This window comes from Geotrypetes seraphini, chromosome 7, assembly GCF_902459505.1.
Source record: "Geotrypetes seraphini chromosome 7, aGeoSer1.1, whole genome shotgun sequence".
Lineage (NCBI taxonomy): Eukaryota > Metazoa > Chordata > Amphibia > Gymnophiona > Dermophiidae > Geotrypetes > Geotrypetes seraphini.
The window spans coordinates 157,578,634-157,596,953 of record NC_047090.1 but is presented as its reverse complement, the minus strand read 5'-3'; the positions used below and the strand labels follow the sequence as shown (position 1 = coordinate 157,596,953).

The 18,320-nt window shown below is 43.7% G+C and overlaps 2 protein-coding genes across 6 annotated transcripts in view; one reads left to right on the top strand and one right to left on the bottom strand.

Annotated features, from left to right (window-relative positions):
- ZFYVE21 (zinc finger FYVE-type containing 21) overlaps positions 1-6,380 on the top strand; it is a 66,165-nt gene extending 59,785 nt beyond the window's left edge. Inside the window, 2 exon segments of the mRNA XM_033952246.1 lie at positions 3,690-3,832; positions 5,567-6,380. Of these exon segments, the coding sequence (XP_033808137.1) occupies positions 3,690-3,832; positions 5,567-5,602 (179 nt within the window). The 3' untranslated portion in view covers positions 5,603-6,380.
- PPP1R13B (protein phosphatase 1 regulatory subunit 13B) overlaps positions 5,913-18,320 on the bottom strand; it is a 199,805-nt gene continuing 187,397 nt past the window's right edge. For all 5 annotated transcript variants that reach the window (XM_033952239.1, XM_033952240.1, XM_033952236.1 and 2 more), the window contains 2 exons: positions 11,291-11,490; positions 5,913-9,215 (listed from right to left, as the gene is read on the bottom strand). In XM_033952239.1, the coding sequence (XP_033808130.1) occupies positions 9,174-9,215; positions 11,291-11,490 (242 nt within the window). In that variant the 3' untranslated portion in view covers positions 5,913-9,173. The remainder of the gene's footprint in view (positions 9,216-11,290; positions 11,491-18,320) is intronic.

Sequence of the window (18,320 nt, the reverse complement as noted above, 5' to 3'; positions counted from 1 at the left end):
TTGGAGAGGAGGCAAGACCGAAGGGTAGCACCTTGTATTGGTAATGACGATGGTTGATCATGAAGCGGAGATACTGTCTGGAGGCCAGATTGACCGGAATGTGAGTATATGCTTCTTTGAGATCTAGGGAGCATAGCCAGTCGCCGTGATTGAGAAGAGGATAAAGAGTGGCTAGAGAAAGCATCCTGAATTTCTCTGTGACCAAACATTTGTTGAGATCGCGAAGATCTAGGATGGGTCTGAGATCTCCTGTTTTTTTGTGGACTAGAAAATAACGGGAGTAGAATCCCTGCCCCTTTTGATCTAGAGGAACTTCCTCTATGGCGTTCAGAAGAAGGAGGGATTGAACCTCTTGAAGAAGGAGGGAAGACTGAGGAGTGTTCAAAGCAGACTCTCTTGGCAGACTTTGGGCAGGAAGAGTCTGGAAATTGAGAGAGTAGCCGTGGCGGATGATGTTGAGGACCCACTGATCCGAGGTGATGATTTCCCAACGGCTTATGAAATGAGTAAGGCGTCCTCCTATGGGCTGTGGGAGGTGGACAGAAGGAGGAAGACTGGCTACGTCCTGGAGAACCAAGTCAAAAGGGTTGAGTGGATTTTTGTGAAGGAGGAGGTTTCACTTGTTGTTGCTGCTGTGCAGGTCTAGCAGCCTGCCTTTGCTGTTGCCTCTGACGCCTGGGTTGTTGCTGGGCCTGTGGTAAAGGACGAGCCACAAATCTACGTTGATAGGCCGACTGCTGGCGAAAAGGCCTGGTAGGTGGGGTCTTTTTCTTTGTCTTAAGGAGAGTGTCCCATCGAGTCTCATGAGCTGAGAGTTTTTGAGTAGTGGAGTCCATGGATTCTCCAAACAGCTCATCCCCTAAGCAAGGTGCATTGGCCAGTCGATCTTGGTGATTGACGTCGAGTTCTGAAACTCTAAGCCATGCCAGCCTCCGCATGGCCACCGACATAGCCGTGGCCCTAGAGGTCAGCTCAAATGTGTCATAGATTGATCTGACCATGAACTTGCGCAGTTGTAAGAGCGATGCAGAAGTCTGGCGGAAGGCGGATCTCTTACGATCAGGGAGGTATTTCTCAAAAGATGACAAAGTCTGAATGAGATGCTTGAGGTAGAATGAAAAATGGAAAGCATAGTTCCCTGATCTGTTTGCCAGCATCGCATTTTGATACAACCTCTTGCCAAACTTATCCATGGCCTTACCTTCTCTGCCAGGAGGGATAGAAGCGTACACACTAGCCCCCGTGGTGGATTCCACCAACAATGATTCATGAGGGAGTTGTGGTTTGTCAAAGCCCGGAATAGGTATGACCTTATATAAGGAGTCCAGTTTGCGGGGAGCTCCTGGGATGGTCAAGGGTGTCTCCAGATTTTTGTAAAAAGTCTCTCGCAAAATATCATGGAGAGGCAGTTTGAGAAATTCCCTTGGAGGCTGGTCAAAGTCCAGTGCATCGAGAAATGCCTTGGACTTTTTGGATTCAGCCTCCAAGGGAATAGAGAGAGAGTCGCACATCTCTTTGAGAAAAGAGGTGAAAGAAGTTGCATCAGGTTTGGAGGATGGATCTAAACCAGAAGGATCCTCGTCCCCTGACGAACACTCTCCCTCAGAGAGGAAAGGCTCCTCTGAATCACCCCACAGATCAGGGTCCCTCACTTGAAAGCTACGGTCCCGTGACTCCGGTGTGGAGGGTTCTAGGTGTCGAGTTTTGTGAGTCGACTTACCAGACCTCTGAGAAACGGTACCGGGAGATGTCATCGGGCGTGCCGGTGCCGAAGTTTGCACCACCAGGTGTAAAGACCTCGGTTCCGGAGCTAAAACTGGCATGGATACCGAGGAAGCTGTTTGTACCGGTACTGACAAAGTGGATGCCGATAAAAGAGGCTGTTCCACTGCTGGTACCGGTAGCTCAGACCGGACCGGGACTGGAAGGCTCGGTGTCAGAAGAGCAGGCAGGAGCTGCTGCAATTGCTCTTTGAGCTGTACTTGCAGGACGGCAGCAATTCGATCGTCCAGCGAAGGCACCGGTACCGCTTTTTTCTTCTGCGGTACCTTTGGTGCCGCTCTACACTCCAAAGAGGAACCCGAGGTCGAAGGGCTAATCTCAATCGGAGCGGAGCGCTTCCGCGGGCGCCTCGAGGTCGGCAGGATTGGGCTCGCTGCCACTGAGACCGGAGGACGCTCCAGCGGGGAAGGCTTCTTAGCCGGCTTACCTGAGGGATGCGACGCCGATGAGGTAGGTGCCGACTGCGTCGGGGCCGAAGTTGGGACCGGTGCCGCCGAATCCGACATCTCGGTACCAAATAAAAGTTGCTGTTGGATCTGGCGGTTTTTTAACGTTCTCTTTTTTAGAGTGGCACAGCGGGTGCAGGTGGATGCCCGATGGTCAGAACCCAGGCACTGTAAGCACCAGTTGTGCGGGTCAGTGAGGGAAATAGGCCTTGCGCACTGCTGGCACTTCTTAAAACCGGGTTGGGGGGGCATGAATGTGAAAACGGCTTCTGCCAAATCGAAGGCCGAGGCCTCGATGGTGGCAGCAGGCCCCGCCGGGGTGAACCTGAAAAAGAGAGGAAAAAAAAAGAGAATTTTTTTTTTTTTAAATATTATAAAAAAAGAAAAGAAAAAAGGGAAATACAAATTCCGAAAAGGTTTACGTGAGCGGGAAGGCGAATGAGAAAAAAGTTTTCAACAGCCGTTGAAAGTGCGTCTTCTTAGCTCCGCGGAAACTAAGAAACTGGGGACCGCGCGCCTCCGTCGGGCGGGAAGGCACTCGCGCGTGCACGGTGCGGCCTGCTAGAACTTTCCAAGTTCTTAGAGTGCAATCACTCTAAAATTGTCCGTACCGGGGCTCCGTCGGTGCCGTCACCCATCAGTCAAGAATATGCTGCCTGCTTGTCCTGGGATAAGTTAGAGAATCACTCAGAGTGCTCATTTTAATAGTAATGACCTTGTACTACATTTGCAAAGTACAGTCGGAGCCTGCTAGGAAGCATGGAAAAGACCACTGAGCCATTCTGAGAATTGGCAGGTAAAATACTTGGACGCTAAACCAGCAAGGACAGTTTTAGCTCCATTGTTAAAAATATGGTGGGTTTTGAGAATCTGGCCCTTAATATTTATTTGCAGCTAACCAGCCCCTTGGGCAGGGGCCATATACTGGGGCTGCTCCTAGAACCCTGCAATAGTGGGCCTTGAATTGGGGCACCAAGTATCACCCTTAAGCAACAACCCTACCTTCCCATTATTGGTGCTGTGAATAGAGGATCCCCAGCTAGTTCAGAAAGATTGAATTGAGCATCATCTACATACATTCTTGGCACCTGAGCTGCCAGCCCTTTTCCTATATCTATGCATAGGAACATGATCTTTAGGTACAATTGTCTACTATAACTGGCCCATCCAGATTGCTTAGTTATTCTGAGGTAATAATCACAGGTGTTGGAGACATCCATTAGAGGAAGGCAACATGTTTTCAGATGCAAGGAGTGGTTATCTGGGATCTAATAGAGGCTTGATTGATTTCCTCCTCTAATAGATTTCAAAAGAGATTTAGCTCAAAACTGATCTGGGCACTAGACTGCTGATTATATTACAGTATCTCCCTCTCTTCTAAATAGTTCATGTGGTTATGATCATACATCCAGAAAGCTGAATGTTTTAACATCTAGTTTATACTGATGTCTCTTTTTTCAGGTGGCAGTACTCGTGCTACTGGTATGCTTCTGCAGTACAAAGTGCCAGAGTCAGATGAACTTAAACAGATGAAGTTTACTACTTGTGAAAATTTGAACAGTAACAAAAAACTGTCAGCAACATGGCTTGTAGCCATGCACAAGGTAACAAAGAACATCTTCAGTGTGCTAAACTCAAATGTTTGTACCCTGTTTTTGGGGAGCTACTAATATATAGGTAGTAGAGCTAAAGAAAAATTGACTCATTACAGAACTACACACATGTAGTATGCTGAGTTATTTTGTGGAGTATATATCAGGTTACCTATAATAGTTTTTAAAGTGTAAAGTTTGGTTTATAAGGTTTTTCATAATTAAGCTAGATCTGAATTGAACTGATTGTTACAATGGTTTAATCCCAGAACCCAGTGCTTGCTGCGTTACTCAATGTATTTAAAAGATGAAGGACTTTTTTTCTGTTATAATCTTCAGTAATAGAATGAGTTGCCTTTAGATTTGTGATTAATGTTTTTAGGAACAAGGTTCCATTTTATTTGCTTGATCGCCTAAAGCAAAGCCATCAAGGTGGTGTATAAGCCAAAATTTACAACAAGGAGAAAAATACAATTAATAAAACTCTTGCTTATTTATAAAGGCATTTGAATGATTTACTTTCTCATTTTTTCCTATTGTTCTCAATTATATGTGATTTTATTAGTAATATGAATATAACACCTAGTAATTTATATATTAAAGATCAGATTTTTTTTTTCTTTTAATATGTAAACTGATTGGTTTTAGAATGTTTTATATGTTAGTTTTAATGTCAGGGTTTTGATTTTGTGTGTTCTCTTATCTGCATAGATTGCTAGGGCAAATAAAAATTTGCCCTAGCACAATACCTTGCAAATAATGCCACTGCCTTTCCTCACTAACTGTGGGCACCTTCCTTTTTCTACATTAGTTTCTTAGCAAGCAAGGACTGTCACTATTCTATCCTTAGTAGACAACCCCACTACAGGATTTCTGTTCTATCTATATCCAGGAGGAATCGGGAAACCGGGTGATGGGGTAGCTGAGAAGAGAGTATTGCTTGTAATTGATTGCTTCTTCCAACATACAGTCACAGCTGCTGCTCTGTATATGTTCCTTATATCTAGCTCAGCCTTGAGATAAGAAAAGCCAAATGCATATAGGAAGAAATGTTGATCGTGGTGTTTGCTGCACAAAACAGGGCCTAGCTATCCAGCCTGTTAATCCCCACACTACATTTGCTCAGAAAGGAGTTCCTGCAACTTTTAAAAGTCACCACTGGTACCTCCTGTTGGTCTGGACTTGTGTGACAGGCAGTTGTGACTTTTCAGGAAACATTCAAAGTAATATGCACCATTCAATGTCCTGTATCTTCTTTTCTTACTTTTTCTAAGTTTTTCAGGGCTTCAGACATGCCATTTGGTCACCACTCATTCTTTATGGCTGCCAAATATTTATTTATGGCTAGGGCTTCTTCACGAGCCCCTCTATATACTTATTTTTCCATGTTTTTTATTTTTCAAACCTTTAATGTGGTATATGTTAATATCAATAACTTAATGTCAATAACTTAATCTTTTAAAACTTATCTTAAATATTTCCGTTTGTCATATATGATAGGTCCCTTCCCGATAGGATAAGAAAAACAGACAAACGGAAATATTTAAGATAATGGCATGTCTGAAGCCCTGAAAAACTTAGAAAAAGTAAGAAAAGAAGATATAGGACATTGAATGGTGCATATTACTTTGAATGAATTATCAATGTCTCACTGCTGACTGCGTTGGTTACTGTTTTCAGGAAACATGGCATGGAAAACTATTCTCTACAACCAATATCAGTGTTCTCCTTTCTTTTTAACCACAGGCTGCAAAACTCCTTTATGAATCTCGGGACCAATAATCACAGCGATTCAAGAAGTGAAACACAAAGGCCAGCTCATTAACAACATCTTTTTGTACGAGTCATATTGAGATACTGTTTGTATAATAAACTTGTTCTCTTCCCCTTTATATTACAAAAGATAAACATTTTCAATTGCAGTTTGAATATTTTTCATATTACAAGGATAAATTTACCTAGTGTGCAATACAGATACTTTATTAATGCTTTGCTTTACTTTTTGGCTTACATTAAGAAATTTTGTATATTACTTTGTTATATCTTCTCAAAGTACAGAAGTCTCTGAGCTGTATTAGATGCTGTGTATCTGTTCAGTACAAGCAACAACCATTGTGTGTGTGTGTTTAGCTGCAGCAGACTACATGGGTTATGTTCCATTATCAAAAATTTGACAATTTAATCAAACATGTAAATAATTGTCTACTTTTATTTGTACTACCTTAACATTTGCCAATTTAAAGTGAAATAACTAATATATTTGAAGATATTTTTATGTATGGAAGATAGTTGAACTTATTTTGAATGTTAATCATTAATTCCAGCTTGCTTTGTAAACATAGATACATGCATTTAAACTGTATTAAAGAGATTCACAAAACAAAAATAGCTTTAAGATCCCCGTGATCTATATCGAGAAGAATATCTTCAGACAGAAAAAGAGCTTAGTGAAAGTTGTGTGATACAGTTTTTAAGAGTGGAATAGGCATAGGTTAAGATTTCAGAGCAATGTACACCCAGTTTTGACACTAAGCTGTAAATAAAACAGTTTGCTACTCCATGGATGTTTCTAGTGTATTTTATTATGCACATTTACAAAGTGTTAGATTAGCAGTATTCTAGAGGTTTTACAAGAACAGCTGTCACATTCATGTAGCAAATGCTTTAAACAATACTTTACTTTTCATCATAACCATACTATGTACAAGTAATGCAAACGTGATAAGCCAAGATATCGCATATAAATTATACACAAAACATTTTCATGAAAACACAGCCAAGTGGCTTAAGTTTTCCATGAGAGAATAAACACTTTTCAAGCACAAACTTATGAGAAGGAAATATTACTTCCAGTTCCGATAAAAACAATGTACAATTAAAACTCCAGTGAAGTGCTTTTTTGGTTTTAAATTACAATGTAAAAGTTTATTGCACAACTCTCACACTGGCTTTAAGGGGATAGTCAACCTACACCTGACCTTTCCACACAACAAACTGACTTCAAACTCTTTTTTCCAAAAATCAATCAATTCTGTGTTCACAACTCTCTAATGGCAGTTTCCAATTTTCTAAAACCTTGTTCAAAAGGTATGGTGAAAAATCAAGAGAACATTTTTCACAGAAGCATATACTAATGGATGTGAAAATCAGAAATATCTACACCAAAAGACAGTTACAATACTTTTTTCTATTCTAGAATGGCCCATTGCCTAGATACTGTAATCCATGAGGGTGGATCAGGTTAAGAGCTTTTAGTTATAAAATAGATGCTATATTTAATCTGAAACACAAATCATGAGATACTGACGGAAGTACAAGTAAAATCCAATAAGTGAAATATGATCATTGGGGAAATATACTTCTAAACAATTTCAGATAAGGGATTTAAAAATTGGATCATGCAGAAACTGCGACAAATCAAATCTGACAAAGCAACAATCCCACATAGCTTCAAATTTATTGTACTGGCAGGGATCTCTCTCCATAGCCTATCAGCACTGTGTGGCTACATGAAAGTGTCCTTACATGGCACAGGAGTTCATGCATAAACTACAAGTAAGGAAAGGTTGGAAGATCAGCATCTCTCATGGACTAATAGTGTTGGGGGGGGAGGGGGAAGTAAGACTGTAGGAGATAAAGGACTAACAACTGCAGTAAGTTCTTGGCATTTGCAACAAAAAATGGATCATAGTAAATTTAAGTGAAAAATGGATTTTTCCACAATCCATAACCACTAAGGAACATTTTATAGGGCCTCTAATTGTAAAAGATTATTGCTGAATGTACTTTTCCTTACTGTAAGGGATACATTTTTAATTATCTAGGACCTGGTATTCAGGGCAGCTGGCAAATATAGTAAAGCATTGGCACCTAACTTTATACTTTTAGCAGCCATCACTGCCACTTGGCCTGCAAAGTAGCACCCCTAATTTACACGGATAAGTTATCAGAACAGCTGAATTCACTTTCAGCCCCTACCCTGCCCCCAGCATATGGATAAATTTTATCCATAAAGTTATTCATATATCCTATGGAAACTGCATTTTTTTGTAAACAAGACTCTTGATTACTAGGCCTGAACATTTTACGTCTTCTGTATCTGAATTTATTCTATTGTAGAGAATATCTTCTGAAATCCACTTCATGAGTAATCTCACTCATCTCCCTTCACATATCATAACCTACATTCGGGTAGCTTCAAAACACACCTTATCAACAAAATAATCAATTTTTCTCCTTGTCTTACTTTTCTCCTTTCATCTTCCTTTCTCAACAATTGCACTTTCATTCTGATAAACACACAAAAACCTTCAATAATTTAACTTGAAAGACAAAAATCATGCCATGAACAGAACAGTAACAAATATTTAATGCAGCAGCTCAACTGCTGAAATTCTCAACCACACTTCATATCTTTAAACTCGTATCTATAGCATTTGCCATTGATTCACCACCCAGGCTCAAGGGGAAAAGACTGAAGCACTATCCTTCAGGCTCTTTGCTTGCCTCTGAAATTCGACATTGTAGCTGGCGTTGGCTTGCTCAGCTAGGTCTCACCATGCAGTAAGATAGTACAGGACTCCAAAGGCAGACATGGATTGGCACTTTTCCTTTATCTCTAAAAACTGTTTCAATGAATAAAATGGGTAGCTGATACCTGCTCTACTTTCAAAAACTTCTGACAGGACCACAAAGGCAAATTATTTTTTTCTTGGTGACCAAGTTAATGAACCTGCAGAATATCAGTACAGATATACGTTTGTTCTAAAACAGAGTTTCACAACTCAGTTCACAGGACAAACCCAGCCAGCCAGTCAGGTTTTTAGGATATCCATAATCAATGTGCAGGAGTCAAATTTTCATGCATTACCTATTCATTGTGGGTATCCTGAACATCTATATGGCTGAGTGTGTTCTAAGAACTTTGTTATAAAGTAAATCAAATCAGACATGACAGTTTATGGTTTACTCTGGCATCAAAACATACTGGAAAGCGTTTTCTGAACCTTGTATATGAGATAACAAGTAGCAGCTTTTAACACTTCCACCCTCTTCTAATATATGGCCAAGTCATTAGTGATTTTTAGGCTGACTGACCCCCTTAGCGATATGTCCTAGTGGCAAGCACCTTGCAAATTCACTAGTGTTTTATTTTAAAAAGTTGTAATGTAGCATGTAATCTGCAAATTTTTCAATTTAAATGTCATTTGAGAGGGAGAAAAAAAAGCACCATAGAAACAAAATTACAGCTTGAAATATTCTGCTGAAATGTTCTTCTGAAGTCTCCATTGTATCTTCATTTCCAATTACTGGCAAGATATTGCACAGCCAAAATATAGGCAGGGCTTGAAAATCAAGCAAGAGTTCTCTGTCTAGGCTTTATTCTTGGATATAGCTGTAAAATATTAAATCCAAAGTTACTGAAATTTGAACCACCACTAGGAAAAAATGTTCCAAGCACACTAAGCAGTATAATAGCATATGTTTTAGTTCAATCAGTTTTGAGAGGGAGCATAATCCATCTGAGCTCACAGAACAGATGATGAGAAGCAAAGGTTGACAGTTACCACTTCGAAAGCAAACTTACACATACTAAGAGAATCTCCCAGACTTCTGGTTTCTAGGTAAGAAGATCTAAGCTGGCATCATCACATGTAATCATCTATGGGTGGCTGCCTTATTCAACATCAGTTCAATCAATTGTGATGAATTTTTTTTGGACTTGTTTCCTGCTCTTTTTATACTTCCAACTCAATCGCACCCAGGTCTGGAACTTGTTGCTGAGCTTTTATTCACCGCTACTGATGGATTTTTTTCCTCCTGTCATGGACACTGAATCCAGCCTATAGGTGTCACCTATGCTTATTCCCCAGAGCTTGAGAATGCTATCTCCAGAGTTACTCCTAGCTAACTTCTGCACAAAATTTTTGAAAATTCACACAATATTTCAAAATTCTACAGTTTATTTGTAGTGTTTTGCATAGAATTCTATCCTGAGGTCTGGAATTCCTTCCTGTCTTTTTCTTTCTCAGGTTCCAGCCTCTTCAGTTCCCTCTCTCACCTATCTCTCTCTAAAACCTCTCTCATTTGCACCCTGAATCCCTTCCTTGGCCCCCCTCTCTCCACTGGCTAAGAATCTCTTCCTCCTTTCCCATCCCCTTTCTGGTCTTGGTCACTCTCTCTTCCTCTCTCTACTTCCCCCACTCCCACTTGCGGGTCTAGCATCTATGTTCCTTCACCCTACCAACCTCTCGCTTGTATCCTGAATCCCTTCTCTACTCCACATGGTCTGGCATCTCTCCCTCTATGGTCAAGCATCTCTTCCTTCTCACCCCCCACTTTCTGGCCTGGGTTTCCTTCTCACCCCCTTTCCCCTCTATGGGTCCAAGATCCATGTCTCCTCCTCCTCCTCCCCCCTACTTGAAGTCCAGGATCCATGTCCCCTCCTCTCCTCCCCCCACCCCCACCATAGGCCTAGCATCCATGTCCCCATCCCCTCCTCACCCATGCAGATCTGGCCTCTCTCCCTCTGACCAACCCCTCCCCTCCCATGGTGAGATCAGACATACCTGCGGGCCTTCCAGAGCAGCAGCAGCCGGCCAGCAGAGACAGCGCTGTGAATAGGCTGCCATGTTCTCTTATCCACAGAAAGTGATGCAGCAGAGGGAAGAGTCCAGCCAAATGCACCACGTTCATGGCGCTGCTTCTGCTGGCCAACTAACACCACTGCTGCTTCCTTGGGAGGCCCGCAGGTATGTCTCATTTCACTAGGGTAGGGGGGGTTAGAGCTGGTCAGAGGGAGATAAATCAGACCTGTACGGGAGAGAAGGAGGGGGCAGAATGGAAGGTTTGCACAGAATCCCGCCAGGAGTACAGAGTATCCCCAGTCCCAGCTGGCACAAAGAGTGGAAGGTTTGCTGGGGAGACTAAACCAAGGACTTTCTGTGTGACTGCACAACAGTTGCCATGGGGCTAGCTGAACTTTGATGTTTGTATTCAATGTTTTTTGTTTTGCGAAACTGCAGTGTTGCAAGCCACTTAAATCAATCAGCAGATTAATTTTCATAGAACCTTTGTATGTTAAAGCTAAACTTAACTTAAACTTGAGCTTGTTTAAACTATAAACACTGAGTAAGCTGTGCCATATTGTAACTTTTTAACAGGTTCTACAGGACTGACATAGCAAGATAAGAAAGCAAACAGGGAGCATTCACCTTTCTAGTATTTTACCAAATATTTTATATAGTGAATTCAGATCAACCACTTACTTAAACTGTATTAATTTAATAATCTTCATAGAAAATGTCCACTAATGCTAATATAAACCCAAATACTGAAGTTAAAGGAATCCAAAGGCAGTCTACATAAATATACAACATGAGAACTGCCATACTGGATCAGACCAAAGGTCTAACTAGTCCAATATCTCACAATTGTCTGCAAAGACAGACTTTCATGTAAAAGACTTACCCCCACTAGATTTTTGGGCACATAGCCTTCTTTATCATTCAGACGAGCCCACCACCAGTCAGTCTCCTTATCATCTTTGCGCCTCAGGATGGTAATGGTGTCTCCCTCATTAAATGACAACTCGTCACTGTTTTGGGCTTCATACTCCCACAGTGCATACACAGTTCCCTTGTTCATAACACCCAGCTTTTCTTGAACACCTGTTTAAAAGACAGAGCATGAAAAAATATGTCAGATGACTTGGAATACAGACAATTCAAACTTTGCAGTAATGGAAACTACATTTTTTTAAGTACTCAGGGCCAAGCAATCTTAAGATGATGATATACATTAATAAATTTGCACAATAAGAAGGAAGAGGCACAAAGCCCTAGCTCTGCCCTGCTAAGCAAGAACACTCTGCGGTAAATCACATTTCTAAGAAAAGCAAATTTTTCTAAGCATTCATTTGCTACTCTGGCAATCTATTTTATTTCCAAATCTATTTTATAAAAATGTTTGGAAGTTGCCAAGTTGGAATATGATGCTTAGAAAAGTTCATTTTCCTTGAAAATTATATATATATATAATTTTTTTTTTTTTTTGCAAATACACTCTTAGCAGGGCAGACCTATAGGATGATAAGGAGGACCCAGTTCCTGCTTCTTGCAGGAAACAATCTACACAGCTCATGAGAGGCATGCAGCATGCCTGGCTGTGCTTCTCAGCTAAAGATTTATGAGAATATGATGTCTACATGGCCTCTGAGAATCTAAAGTGCAACCAAATTGTTATAGGAAAGGGGAAAGAGAAAAAAAATGATTATTCTATGATTCAGTAGGAGAGTTGAGAGTGAGGAGTATGCTGTGTGAGGTGGTGTAACATAGTTTTGTTTTTTTTCCAATTCTTTATTCATTTTTCATCTTACTTCAAGTACACAATATTACATCAATTGAATCATACACATCACTTGAAATTCTTTCAATTGTCATCTTAAATATATAAATTATTTCCCTCCCCCACCCACCCTTTTCACAAATATTGTAATCAAAAAATATCATACATGCGTTATATTCATAGAATTAATTAAACCTATATTATAACTATATACCACACCCTTTCCCATAATTATAATTATACTTTCAGTGTTAATGTGAAGACATCCATCCAGTTATGGAGGAAAAGCTTATATGAAATAACGGATTTTAAGGAGGGCTTTAACTCTGCATGGAGTTCTAGGAAAAAAGCATTTCAGAGATGGTGAGCTGCGCTGAACCGTGAATCTCTAGTAGAAGTCAAAAGGATCTGTAAATGAGAGGGAATAATCAGTAAATCATGTGAAGAGGAATAGAGAAGAGAACAAGAAAAAAGAAGGTTGGTCTGAATGGAAAATCTAATGTGCAAGAATCAAAATTTTAAATGATATATATATAAAAATATGGGAAGCCTATGTCCTATTAAAAGTGGCACAAAAAATAACCCTTTGAACTATTGAAGCCAATAAGTCCAATCACAAATCCAACATACAATTGGCTAACATTCTTAATCCCTTGGGGAGAATGCTTGAACTGAAAACCTACTATGGTTACTGAAACTCTTTAAATAATGGACATCAGTATGAGCCCTTAGTATATAAATGAGGGAATGTGGGCTCGGGTAGTAACTCATAGGTAACTAACACCAGACATAAATCTAAATGAGAACTGCCCCATACATCATTTAGTCCTTTTTGTTATTATCAATCTAATCTTATTCAAAAAACATAATCAAACATTCACACCAAGGAAAAAATGAAAAAATACAGGATCAATAAAGGGCAGGATCTGCTCCCAGGCAATGGCTTGGGTTTACGATCCTGAACACTAGCTATAAGGTCACCCAGACCATGACTGAACAGGAGCTGATCCTTGTATGGCAACTGGCTCAATGTAGTCTTAGAAAATGAATCACCAGATCATTGCCAGATCTAGAGCATCCTGCGAGTCGAAACAGAATAGGCGTCAAGCTTGGTGAAAACGTTCAAGATGTCGAACAGGGCATCAGCCTTGTAATCCACTCCGGAGATGAGAAAATCTAAATCCCGAAGCACCACAGTGTTAGGATCATGGCGCTGCTTGGAGTGGCATGCCAGAGCCACAAAAGAGGAGGCCGTTGCTGCTTTGAACCCAGCCACGGCTGACTCAAACAGACACTTAAAGATAAAATCCACGCGTCAGTCCTGGACATCCTTCAGGACCCTCCCCCCCAAATGATAGGGAGAGATGTGCGCTTGGTGATATATGCCATCGAAGAATCTACCTTCAGAGAAGTAAAGCACTTGTTAAAGCCATCCGCCATGGGATAAAGCAGCGCCATGGCTCAAGCAAATTTCAAAGGACCTTCAGAAGTCTCCCAGATATCCATAAGAATCCAGACAACATCAGGATGATCAGGAAAAGAGGCAGACTGTGGCCCCTGGTCACTCATAAAGGAACATTCAGCAGCTTCAATTCCTACAGAGAATCAGAGATTAAATCCACAAGGTGTGCAAGTTTGAAGAACCTGCAGACAGTGGGGTCTTCCCCCAAATCACAGGCTCCACACCAGTCCAGATTCTGGAGATCCGCCAGATTCGCCATGTCCATGGCTGCCGCAGAGCTGCCCTGTGAAAGCAGAGGAATGGAAAGAGTGTTTGGCACAACTATGTGCACAGTCAACTTACTCCCTGGTACACTTGAAGGAAGACAAGAAGAAAGACCCTGGGGTCCCTTGGAGCAAGGGGTCCCTGTGACCAACACAGAAGCCGGTGGAAGGGAAACAGGCAGGGACTTTTTAACTACGTATGCATTATATAGCATGTGCACAAATTCCGGGAGAAAACCAGCCTCTGCGGCGGGAGCCAACTTCTGCACCTCAGATTTATGAGGTTTTTCGCTGGAGCTGTGCTTACAGTTCATCCCAGGGCCCCCTAACGCCAATTTTGCAGGAGTCAGGGCATAAGACACTTGAAGATCCTCCCCGGAGGTCAAAGGCACCACATTCAAGCAAATCTTGCCCTCCTCGCGGGTCGCAGCACACATTGAGCATGGCTGAACAACTGACAGCCATCCACCACAAATGGGGAGGTTATCTATGTGGTTTTCTTTCAAAAATGAAGCTGGCAAGTATGAAAAATAACTTTAAAATCAAATCTGGAAAAATCCAAAATGACCACTGAGGCCCTGTTTTGACTAAAAATAGCCCAGGAAAGCCAGAGAGAACTCGTGGGGGGCATAGGACATGCAGGGAAACCACCTAAAACCCCCATTTTAAAGACCCCCCAAATCTCTGATTTAAGCTGTTAGAATGCTCTCATATAACCATGTGTTCACAGGAAAACCTGAAACATTTTACTCACTGTGCTGAATTAGAGAAACTGCAAGCCGCTGAACACAACTTGCAGGGAGATCCTTTGCCTCAGTGAACTGGAAAACTGGATTTCAAGTCTTCTGACTGCCCCATCACTGATCACCACAGCCGGAGACCTCCACCACCCATGGACATGCCACGGAAATGCCTGGTAGAGAGACGCAGTCTGGGTCCCGCACCTTCACAGAACCATCTTAGCCTGTGCTATACCCACTAGCAGACGAACCTGGGGTGAGCTAGCTCCCAAGGGAAAGGTCTCGAAGCACCTATCTGATGTGCAGGCTGTCCAGGGGGCTTACTGCTGAGCAGGGAACCCCCCCCAGAAGCAGACATTCTCCAACAGTCTGCAATCTCCTGCAGTCAAGATGTCCCCGCAGGGAACCTCCACAGCACGAGGGCGAGAACCACAAACAAAAAATACTGAAATATCTTGAGGAAGCATTTCACTGGTTCAGAAATTTTTTTTTTCTTATCAAAGAAGAATAGAAAAGGAAAGTCCAAATGAAAATACAGTGGTGCCTCGCATAACGGACGCCTCGCACAGCGAACGCTGCGCACAACGAACTTTATGTCTTGATCCGTACAACGAACTTCGTTTCACACAACGAAGTCGCCCGAGCTGCATCCTTCCGCGCAGGCACTGCGCTTAACTGCCCTCTCTCCGCCTGGTTCCCTCTTGCCCCCCCGACTCCCCGACACGATCGGGGCAAGAGGGAGCTCAAGCCCTCTTGCCCCCCCGACTCCCCGACACGATCGGGGCAAGAGGGAGCTCAAGCCCTCTTGCCCCCCCGACTCCCCGACACGATCGGGGCAAAAGGGAGCCCAAGCCCTCTTGCCCCGCCGATTCCCCGACACGATCGGGGCAAAAGGGAGCCCAAGCCCTCTTGCCCCGCCGATTCCCCAACTCCCCGACAATATCGGGCCAGGAGGGAGCCCAAGTCCTCCTGGCCACGGCGACCCCCTAACCCCACCCTGCACTACATTACGGGCAGGAGGGATCCCAGGCCCTCCTGCCCTCGACGCAAACCCCCCCTCCCCCCACCGACCGCCCCCCCCCCCCAAGAACCTCCGACCGACCCCCAGCCGACCCGCGACCCCCCTGGCCGACCCCCTCGACACCCCCAACCCCCTTCCCCGTACCTTTCTGTAGTTGGCCGGACAGACGGGAGCCAAACCCGCCTGTCCGGCAGGCAGCCATCGACGGAATGAGGCCGGATTGGCCCATCCGTCCCAAAGCTCCGCCTACTGGTGGGGCCTAAGGCGCCTGGGCCAATCAGAATAGGCCCGGGAGCCTTAGGTCCCTCCTGGGGGCGGGGCCTGAGGCACATGGGCCCAACCCGACCATGTGCCTCAGGCCCTGCCCCCAGGAGGGACCTAAGGCTCCCGGGCCTATTCTGATTGGCCCAGGCGCCTTAGGCCCCACCAGTAGGCGGAGCTTTGGGACGGATGGGCCAATCCGGCCTCATTCCGTCGATGGCTGCCTGCCGGACAGGCGGGTTTGGCTCCCGTCTGTCCGGCCAACTACAGAAAGGTACGGGGAAGGGGGTTGGGGGTGTCGTGGGGGTCGGCCAGGGGGGTCGCGGGTCGGCTGGGGGTCGGTCGGAGGTTCTTGGGGGGGGGCGGTCGTTGGGGGGAGGGGGGGTTTGCGTCGAGGGCAGGAGGGCCTGGGATCCCTCCTGCCCGTAATGTAGTGCAGGGTGGGGTTAGGGGGTCGCCGTGGCCAGGAGGACTTGGGCTCCCTCCTGGCCCGATATTGTCGGGGAGTTGGGGAATCGGCGGGGCAAGAGGGCTTGGGCTCCCTTTTGCCCGATCGTGTCGGGGAGTCGGGGGGGCAAGAGGGCTTGAGCTCCCTCTTGCCCCGATCGTGTCGGGGAGTCGGGGGGGCAAGAGGGCTTGAGCTCCCTCTTGCCCCGATCGTGTCGGGGAGTCGGGGGGGGGGCAAGAGGGCTTGAGCTCCCTCTTGCCCCGATCGTGTCGGGGAGTCGGGGGGGCAAGAGGGCTTGAGCTCCCTCTTGCCCCGATCGTGTCGGGGAGTCGGGGGGGCAAGAGGGCTTGAGCTCCCTCTTGCCCCGATCGTGTCGGGGGTGCCAGGGACTACACGGAGTCACCCACCGTACCACCCGATTCGGGTAAGCGCAGGTATCGGTGGGTGGCTTATTTGCGGGGGGGTGCCTTATTTTACATTTTTTTCTTATTTGATGGCCCTGCCTTATCATCGGGGAAACACGGTAGAAAAAAAAAAATGAACAGTTAAGTCCCAGTTTTTGCCGCTGAGACTCTGCCCTCTCACTGTAAAATTAGACTCTACTTAGTCTGTCTTTAAATTTAAAAAATGTGTGTTGTTTTAAAAAACAATTATGTTTTTAGATGTATCTAAATAAAAATAATAACCAAAAATTTATCTTTTTTATGTCATCTTAGCATATTTTATGCTGCAGAACGAATTATTTTTTTTTACATGTATTCCTATGGGAAAACGCGTTTCACATAACGAACGTTTCACATAACAAACTTGCTCCTGGAACCAATTAAGTTCGTTGTGTGAGGCACCACTGTAGATTGATGTCGCATAGTCTGAACTGAAGATATAGAAAAAGCAACAAATTTTAGTATCTTTTATATTAGAATCTGACAGAGGCCTAGTAATGATTTTTACTTTTGACGGCATAATGTTTCTTTTCTGAGCCAATGCGTATGGATCCTTTGTAATGATGCGCCCCCACAATGCACCATAGGTCCTGGATCCAATGCCCTCAGAGGAGGTTCAACATGAAGTGAATTTAATGAGAGACAGACAGCTTAAAATATATTGTGTAGAAATGGCTTAATATTACAGAGATGCAATGCTTAGAGGACAGATATATCATATATATGCTTGGTACTAAAGTTCAAAAAAATACTGTATTCTATTTTAGAGGTAGAAATAGGCTTTTACAAGTACAGTTAGTTTTAGAGGCTGCTTCTCTGTGTGTAAATGAGAGAGAAAGAACAGTTTACCTGCATGAATGTGTGTCTCTGAATAGGTGAGAAGTGGTGGTGTGAGGGGCTAAGAGGGGAAAGAGAGGCAGAGAAAGCCAAGGGCCAAGAATTAAGAAAGCAAGAATCCAGAGAGAGAAAGAGAGAGAAACGCTCAGAGAGAGGGGTAAGCAAGGCTCCACAGAGACAGTTAAGGATTTGAACCTTCTACATTTTTAAGCTTGAGATGTGTTCAAAAAATAGCATCTATTGTTGTTACAATGGTAAGGGAAGGTGTGTGAGGTGTTAAAGACTGAAGGAGAAAAGAGAGAAATTGTCCCTTCTTGTACAATCACACTTTATTCTGGGACCAGTGGGTTATTTCCCTCTACTCGCCAGAGTCTGTAGGAAGCCTCAAAACTTCAGAGGCTTTCCCCCCCCCACCCCACCCCTTACATACCTCCTCCCCGAGTATGCTCCCCACTCTTTTCTTCCTAAAAGCCAAGGCTGTAGGGAAAAGGTCAAAGTCTGGTGGACTCATATCTGGACTGTAGGGAGCATGAGGTAACACCTCCCAGCCTTATTTGCGTAGTTTTTCAATGATGACATTCCCTATGTGTGGACAAGCATTGTCATGAAGAATGAGTGGCCCAGCCAAGAACAACTGAGGTCGGGTTTTGTGCATTTTTCTGCACATTTTTTGCAAAAA